Source organism: Equus caballus, chromosome X, assembly GCF_041296265.1.
Source record: "Equus caballus isolate H_3958 breed thoroughbred chromosome X, TB-T2T, whole genome shotgun sequence".
In the NCBI taxonomy this organism is placed as follows: Eukaryota; Metazoa; Chordata; class Mammalia; order Perissodactyla; family Equidae; genus Equus; species Equus caballus.
In genome coordinates, this window is record NC_091715.1 from 145217950 (window position 1) to 145227311 (window position 9362).

The window sequence follows — 9362 nt, forward strand, 5'->3', positions numbered from 1 at the left end:
TGCAATACCATCAGCCATCAGGGAGAAATGCAAATGAACAGCATAATAAGATACTACTACATACCTGTCAGTTTAGTTGAGATTAAAGAAAGAGTGATAACACTAAACACTGACAAGGATGCAAAGAAAGTGAATCTCTCATCCATTGCTGTTGAGAATGTAAAATGGCACAACCATTCAGGAAGGGAGTTGAGCACTTTCTTAAAAAACTAAACAACTACCTCACAACCCAGCAAGGGCACCCCAAGAGAAATGTTCACACAAAACCTGCACATGAAGGTTCATAAGAGGTTTATTCATAATAGCCAAAACCTGGAAACAACCAGAATGGCCTACAACAGGCGAACAGTTCAAGAGACTATGATCCATTCATACCATGGAACACATCTCACCAACAAAAAAAGGAGCAAACTATTAATACACACAACTTGGGATGGATCTCAAAGGCATTCTAAGGAGGGAAAAAAGCCAATCTCAAAAGGTTGCATATTATATGATTCCATTTATATAACACTCTTGTAAAAATGACAAAATTAAAGAGATGACGAGGATATTAATAGTTGCCATGGGTCGGGGGGTGAGGGGAGATGTAACTATGAATGGGCAGCACCAGGGAACAGTTCTGTATTTTGATTGTGGTGGTGGTTACGTATATCCACACACGTGACAGGATGGCATAGAACTATACTCACACATTGTACCAAGGTCAATTCCATGGTTTTGATACTGTACTATTATTGCGCTCCTAGTAGAGTCAGTTGAGCTTACTGCATAAAATAACTAGCAAAATGGCTGGCAAACAGTGCTTGTTTGCAACGAAAGAACTATAACTAAGAGAGCTTGGTACTAAAGAATGGGTCCAGGCAACAGATCCTGGAGAAATATGCAATATACAGGACTGGTGTGCAGACTGAGATTTCCATTCATATTCTGGGATGGGAAAGTAAGAGGCCATGATACACCATGACCAAACAGTTCCTCAAAGCATTGCCCATGGTTACCTGGGACCATGTGGTTAAAACTCTTCAAAGCTAGTAGCTACTGCCACAGATCCATTTAAGAGGCATGAGATCAAATACCTCTCTAAGCAGATTCAAGAAAACTGGAATAAACACAGCGAAAAGAATTCCTTTTTCAAATTAACCATCTATACTATTTGTATGTTTTTACCATGTGCATGTATTATAGAGTGAATGTCTACGATGAAGAATTCCAGGGCACTGACTGAATGATTGCTGTGAAAAAATGATGAGCTCAAATCTCAAATTTCTGGCTTCAAAGCATGAAATAAAACTCAAGACCTTCCTTGACCCTGACTTACAAATCTCTTATCACTAGCAACTGTGGGGCTGAGAAAGCTGAAAACCAAACTCAGAAATTAATTCTATGGGCTTATCAGCCAAGATCATTTCTGTGTGTCGGTAACTACAGTAGGACACAGGTGGCCATGAAATCTGGAAACGTGGATATGATTTTATCATGTGCTATAATGTACCATCAATAAACCATCTATGATGATTCACCTGTGTTTCCAGACTTGATGGGCCCCTGCATAACGTTCTAAACAATGACAGATTTGAAAGTCTTAGTCCTGAGAACACAAAATGACCTTTGAAAGGGGGAGAAGCCTACACGATAGTGCACCTAGAACAGGCAGATAAACTACCACCCTTACATCATATTCTTCTTATTCAGCTTTATTAAAAGATTGCTTTTAACATGTCAGCCTTTAAATTAAGTACTCAGCAAAGCTTACCAGAGGCAGAACACAATCCAGCCAGAAAAGTTCAAGAGTTGCTATCCCAAAGGTTGGTCTTTCAAATGTGCTTATCCATCAAGTCGCCTTTGCGATGACTAAGAGTCACTATCACACTCACCCAGAAGTTGCAACTGATGACTAAGATAAATGGAAACCTCCAATGTGGTAACTAAAGAACTAACTCACAATAGTGAGGCCTCCAAAAGCAAATCTTTGCCACCATGAACCTGTGCTGGGCCACCCTGTCTTCCTAAGACACACTCCCCAGGGCCTGTCTTCAGTGAAGCTTTCCTGGACTACTCAGAAAGGGAGGACCAGCTTGTCCTCAACCTCACCCTACAGCAAACTGCTTCAACTAGGCCCCTATATCTCCTCACTACAGAAAACCATAGGAGCAGGGATATGCAGATATACACTTGATGTCTCTCTGTACATACATACACACACACACACACACACGGAGTGAAAGTGACTCCTTCATTCAATCTATGGGTCCGAGACTACATTAAATGCAGGAGATCTTGACGTAGTTAAGTCATGGTCTCTGACTTTCAGCAGCTCATGATAAGGAGGAATCATTCATTCACTCACTCATCCAACATAAACGAAAAATGGGGAAGATATCCTCCATCAAGTTTAAGATTGTCTTAGACTGTAAGCACTCAAGGGACACAGACCAAAGTTGTCAGCTTTCTTCAAAACTAGCAAATGGAGCTTCACAGTGGCTTTCTGAATGGTGTAGAGGATGGCATCCTCAGGGGGATGAGACCAAAGAGAAGTCTGCTCTTCAGTGGGAGGCGAAGACAGAAGAATCGAGATTCAGACACAAGCTCTGCCTGATGAAGTTGCATCCCAGTCTTCCTGCTACACAACTGGGCCAGACTGAGCTTAGGAGAAAGGGGAAGGTATCTGCTTTTGCCTCAGGATAACTAACTGATAGAGACTGACAACTTACACTCCAGTCTGTCCCACTTGTTCATCTACTCACCTGCCATGTACCAGGCACCTATCCTGGCTCCTGATCCACTCTAACTTTTCTTGTTTCAGCAGCTGGTAATACAGTCCAGTGTGCCATATCTATGTTATTTGTTATTCTGTTTATTTTGTGTCCCCAATCTGGAACATAAGGCCCACACAAGCAGAGATCTTCATCTGGTTTATTCACTCATGCACCCAGGCACATAGGACAGTGCCCAGCTCTAAGTGATAACAGGAATGACTACCAAGGCAGATGCTACTATGTTTTTGAGTCATTACCACCATCATCACCACCAATGCAATGCAATTGGTAAATGACATGAGCAATGTTGAAGAAATAATAAAAGTCAAAGGTACTAGATTCCAATCCACAGAGTTTCCTTCATGACTTCAAAACCGCCACCCTCATCTCCAGTGGACATGGGAGGTCGCAGGGCTCTGGTGGGCCTGTCCCCAACCAATGACAAGGCAGGGTGGGAATGGCTCCGTTCAGATTCGGGAGAAACGAGGGAGTAAACTCCCGCCCATGACTCCATGTCTGGTCTTTGCTCTGCAGCCTCTTGGCCTTTAATCACACAAAGTTGCTAGAGTGGCAGCGCCTGCTGCTCTGAACGCCCTCGGAGGAAACAGCTGCATTGGGGTTCAAAGGGCAGAGGCAGCTGCTCAAAGGAAGTTGAGATTAAAAAAGAGATGAAAAACAAACTTGGCGGGGGTTGGGCGGTGGTGGGGTGAATAAGGCAGGGGCAACTCCAGTTGGCTTTCTCATCCAAACAATGGGATTAGAGTGAGTGACAGTGAATGGAGGAGAGAACAAACATACGTTCAGCCTACTGTTGGGCTCTTTGCCAACCACTCCCATACGGAGTCTTAGGAGAGGGCCTGGCCAAGAAGGCGGCGATCCCCAAAGAGCGCAGACCCTGGGCACTGCAGACAGCTGCAGCCCCGGGCAAGCACCAACTCTTGGCCTGGCTGAGATCCTACTCCACTTGAGAGAAAAACAAGGGAAACTAGGAGAAAACCAAGAGTGCTTCAAGGTATCAGAAAGAGATTAGCACTGTTTAACCACAGACAACAAGAGCTGGGGAAATGAATTGGGGAGAGAGGAAGGCCTAAGAGTCAAGATTTTCTGGCAGGCACTGTCTCAAAATCATACATTAACTAGGCATGTTGTTTCACAGGCACTAAATCTTTTGGAGAACACATACATCAATCCAAAGGCCAAGTCTCTAAAGATCCTTGTGCAAAGTGCTTTATCCACCCAACGTACTATGTACACAAGCCAAGGCTTCTCCCTCCGCTGAAGGTAAACAGGAAACCCAAGTAGCCCCACATAGAAAGAAGCACAGGACTGTGAAGCCATTAAACCAGCACCCAGACTGTGCACATAACACCCTCCGTGAAATCCTCAGTACCATTTTGCCATCAATATTCAGAGGGGCAAAATGGTTTAGAAACTTGTCAGAGGTTAAAGGACTAGTAAGTCTCAGACTCCAGGACTCAAATTAAGAGTATGGACTTCAGAGTTTGTGAGGGTTCAAGGAGAGAATGCAGGCACAGTGCCTCCCAAAACGTGCAGCACAGAGGCGGCCTTTATATGAGGAGGACAAAGGGGTATTTGGGGATGCAGCTCCCAAGTCATCTCCTCACCTGGGGTCCAAGCAACAAGAGGGCTTTTCCTCCATATGGCTTGGGCAAGGCGAGCTCTTTCAGAGCTAGAATCCCCCTAAGAGAACTAGTAACTTATCTAAGGAAGATTTATCGAGGTGCTTGGGAGAGAGCAGTGAGTAAGAGACAAGAACCCCACACTCACAAAGCTGGCATTCCAGTGGGCAGATTCAGCTACTAAACAATCCATTGGTTAGAGAGAATATTCAAAGATGATGATACATGCTATGGAGGAAAATAAAGCAGAAATGGGGCGAGGGGGTTTGCAATTCTAAGTAGGCCATGCAGGGAAGGCGACTTCTGAGCAAAAACCTATGTATGTGCTTTGCTCATGTATATGTCTTTAAATGAAGGAAAAAAAGAAAAAGTGAAGAATCAGAAAAGAAAATTCCATGTTGTAAAAGTTGTACTCTGGTTCCCTAATTCAGAGCTTTTCTTCCTGTTCCCCACCCCTGAGGTCACTTCCCCTCCCCCAGCCAATTTTGGAAATCTGGGGATTTACTCTGGCCTTTCTACACTCCACACCCAGAGTCCTCCTTTTCTAACAACACTGAAAGGTCTGAGCAATTCACTGCTTAGGAGAAAAATCTCTGCATCAATGAAATGTTAACTGATTACCCCTGATTTAAGGGAATTGATCTTGACCTGAAATACCTAATTCAGTGTCAGAGAACAAAAGAGTTAGAAAAGGTTATCTTCTTGAATTTAAAATATTGACTAGAATTTACATGATAAAACTCTAACCTCCTTAGCTTCCAGTGGTCACAATGGGTATACCAAGTCCTTTACTTTTGAAAGGCAGTCATAAAGTTCCTTGAAGGGAAGGGCAGGGAAGGAGCCAGACAGGCTGAGACCACACCATGTACTGGGAAAAGTGGGGAGAGGACTAAATATTTTGAAAGTTACAGTTTATTTTCTATTATCCTTTCTGTGAAAAGAAAAACCTCAAATGGAAAAATTTCCTCCTCAAATGAAGCAACCAGATCCAAGTCTGGAGCAAAAGTTCTTCTTCAGGCAAAATCAGACAGCATCAGGAGCAGCCTCACTGACAATGCACACCACAGACTGGCCAGACTCAACTTCTTGCCAGCCCAGAAGGTGCCACGCCTGGCAACAACCTCGATGTCTTTGCACAGGCAGTCCCCCTTGCCTGGAGTGCTATTTGCCAATTACATCCTAGAGACTGCACGACTCAGGCTCCGACAACTTCCTGACACCTCACACCTGCCTCTGTGTCCTTCCTTCCTTCCTTCTTGGCCCCAGCACCAAGCCTGTACACAGTAGGCAATCAACAATCCTGTGTCAGAATGACTGATTACCAGTATGGAGTAGTGTAATGCTGCATCTGATGGCCTAAGAATCAACAGACCGGTCTTCTCAGTAGAAACACACCTGGAGCCTGATTTATTGCTTAGGCCACTTGTTGACCTAGCATAGGCCCAAGAGAATTTTCAGGGATTCTCGACTTTGCTTCATTCAGGTCATGGGAAAAGTGCCGCTTCAAATACAACCGAAGAGAAAAAGCAGTGTTAGGAATTTTACAACCAATTCTATGTGCATTAATGGATACTGCCATAAAGAATAAAGCCAGAGAGAGCTTATAAAATTAGTTTCTCCAAGGAAGGAAATATACTTAAATACGGGAGACAGGCTACAGTTCAAACCTATTGCAAAATTATCTTCTGACAATACTTTTTCAATATTAGATGTGGACTATGATCAGAAGTGAAACTTTGGGTTTTGAGTCTTTAGAACTTTTCAGAAAGCAATCCCCTTAAATGAAGCCTTTAACAACATAATTTTATGAATTCCATTAAAGCCAACAACTTCCTCACAGGCTTTCCTGCCTCTTGGGAACGTATAGGAAGTATAGGAAAACGTGCTGACTGCTACTAGCCAGGCAGCTCTTAGGGAGATGTTGGATGTCCTAGTGTGGTTCAAAGTGCTTGACAAGCATTGCCTCGGGTAAACATCACCACAACCCTCCAAGCAGGTCCATTTTACAAAGAAGAGAAACCTAAGGCACAGAGAGCTTCAGCAGCTTGCTCAGGGCCACAGTGAGTGAAAGGCAGAACCTAGTGTTGGCAGCAAAGACTAGAAAGAGCCTCAAAGAGAAGGTGAACCTTAAGAAATAAGAATTAGCAGGTTCGTGGGATCAAGCCACCCCTCACCATGCGGAGATTCTCCCCCTGATGTCCACACCTTAGTAGAGTGGGATGCTATTTCATTCAGGAATTTAGCAAGTTTTCTTATTTCACCTTCTTGGAATCCTTGAATAACACCAAAACAAACTGCCTAATTGGTGGACTGCATCCAGTATTTTAGGGTAAACTCACGGCTTCACAAAAACTACTGTTTACTCAGAGGATGCGCCCACAACATAACTCTTGTAGTGATGAGGCCTCTTTTCAACAAGGCAAACAATCTCTCCAGCCAGCCCACAAGGAGCAGACAGGTTTACACAAGGTCTGGTCATTGAGTTATAGACGGGGCTCAGGTCGTGCTGAGGGAAAGAAGCCAGAGGGAAAGGACTGCACATAGCTGGATTCCGTTTATAAGGCAGTCTTGAACAGGCAAAATGATAGTGTCAGAAAGCAGATCCATTTCCAGGGTGGTTTCCCAGTTTCCAGAGGGCAGGGGGGAGTGACTGTAGAGGACCTCAAGGGAACTTTCTGGAGTGATGCAAATGTTCTATATCATGATTTTGGTGATGGTTACATGACTGTATGCATTTGTCAAATCTCATCAAACTGCACAATTAAATTTGTGAGTTAAATGTATGCTAATTATACCTCAAGAAAGCTGCCCAAAGTCAATTTAATAAAGAGGTTTTTTGAAAAAGTTAAGGCGCAGCCAAGGGAGCTGATTATGGGGAAGAAAAAATATCACGTGTCCAAGCTTATGCGGAACCAGGTAGTTTCAGACCCTGATTCCCTGCTAGTGCACATTCCACAGCATAACTTCCAATTTTGTCTTGTCATCTGAATAAGAATGGCATCTTCCCCACCTGTTCACTGCGGCACTCCTTTCTGCCTAGAGTATGGTGATCATGATTTGTATGAACACCACACTGAGTGCAGTATAAAGGAGAGGCAAAGTGGTGGAGCAGAAAGTAACAGTGAGCTTTGACTCAGTTCTGAGGCTCTGTTTGCCTTACCTCATAGATCTTCAGTTTGGTCATCTATGAAAGCAGAAGGTTATGTTAAATCTCTAAACCTCTTCAGTCATTTACTAATTCAGCAAACATTTATGAGGACCCATGTATTAGGCATTTAAAATTTAAAAAGTGTGCATGAAACAGCCTTGCCCTGGAAGATCTCTAAGTCTAGGAAAGAGATTCACGCTGTGACTTCTGAGGCTGGGTCATCAAAGGTAACACAGCCTCTGCCTGGCTCTCTCTCTGTGTCTCTGTGGATATTCACTGTTGATGCCTGGCCACCAGGCTGTGAGGAAGGCCAGGCCACATGGGAGGGCTGCTGCTCTGTCCTCTGGCTGATGGCTTCAACTGAGAGCCAGCCTCAGCCTCCAGACGAGTGAGTGAGTGAGTGAACACTCTGGTGGCTTTGCCCAAGGGCCTGAGAGACTCTGAGTGACAAGCTTACCTTGCTGGGTCCAACCCACATCCAGAACTATGAGAGATAATAAGAAAATGATTAACCTCCCCTCTGGACATCTTTGAAGGTAGAGGTTAACAGCTATTAACCAGCCATCACAGGAATCTGGAGGGCAGAATTACCTCTGAAATCCTTGGATTCCTTGTCCCCCCACAAGGACACACAGGCCATTTCATTTGCACGCTACACAAGGGGCCTTGCCTAAATGCAGAGGGACAGTGAGTGAGCACTTTAGAGCCAGATTTGGCTTTTATAACCCTTTTCTGGTGACCCAAATACAAGCATTTCAACAACAACCCAGCCACTCTTGGATCTGTTCCTTAAAGTCTTTCTGTTACCCTGACTTCCGTCCACGAAGAAGTTTTCCTTGACCTTAGCAAGCGCTCTGTCCAGGTCGCGACCTCTCCTGATTCCCACCTAGAAGGGCTGCTGGGGCCAAGGACCCACCGCACCCGAAGCCCCGCGCGAATTCCGCTGGCCGCCACGGCCTCCACCCTGGGACAGGCCCCCCAAGGACAGGGCCACAGATGGGTGAGGTCCTGCGGCGGGCGGCGCGGCCTGGAGCTGAGTCTCGACCCCGCACACCGCGCCCTGGGGCCCCGCGGGGCCCGCTCACCTCGGGCCGGCTGCGCTTCTGCAGCAAGTGTTCCAGGTAGAGGTCGGAGAGCGCCGTGCGCATGCTGCCCCCGCCCTCGCCCTCGCTCGCCTTCAGCGTCATCTTGCAGGAGCCGGGACGCGGGAATGCAGTGACTCCGGGCCGAGCAGAGCCTGGAGTGCGAGCGCCCTGGGCCTGGGGAATGGTTGCAGCGGCGTGGACGCGGCGCGGCTGGGCCCGTCACCACCCCGCAGGCTGCGCGCCGGGCGGCGTGTGGGCGGAGCTCCGCCCACGCCCCGCCCGTGGGCCCGCCCACGCCTCGGCCCCCGCGAAACCCGGCGTTGGGCGCCTGAGGGCCGCAAGGAGGCGCGGCTCTCGCCTCCGCCAAATCCCAGAGGGGTTGTGGGAATAAAGAAAACGGCGCCCAAACTGCGGAGGGCCCTCCAGCCTCGAGCTGGTTGAGCGTACCGACCACACCCTAGCCAAATTCGTGGGGATGGAAGGGAACCGCCCCTTCAACTGGAGGCTCTACCCGTAAGTCGATGCGGGCACAGGACGTTGCGAAAACGCCCTTAAGGCTCCCACGCTGCTGGTACCCTGTAATTTACATTGCTGTCTGCAGTTCACTGATGAAAGACCTGATTGCCTCCAACAGCAAACTGTTTTTAGTTGTCTGAGGCCACATCTCCTGCTGTTAGTGCCATAAAAATTTTGAGGGATCAGTGAAACCAAGGGAGCCGATATCCCTCAG

The 9362-nt window shown here is 46.5% G+C and overlaps 1 protein-coding gene across 1 annotated transcript in view; it reads right to left on the minus strand.

Moving 5' to 3' along the window:
* The window catches only part of MPP1 (MAGUK p55 scaffold protein 1), a 31823-nt gene extending 22691 nt beyond the window's left edge, over positions 1-9132 (minus strand). Inside the window, exon 1 of the mRNA XM_014729317.3 lies at positions 8633-9132. Coding sequence (XP_014584803.2) covers positions 8633-8734 — 102 coding nt within the window. The 5' untranslated portion in view covers positions 8735-9132. The remainder of the gene's footprint in view (positions 1-8632) is intronic.
* Between the last annotated feature and the right edge of the window lie 230 nt (positions 9133-9362).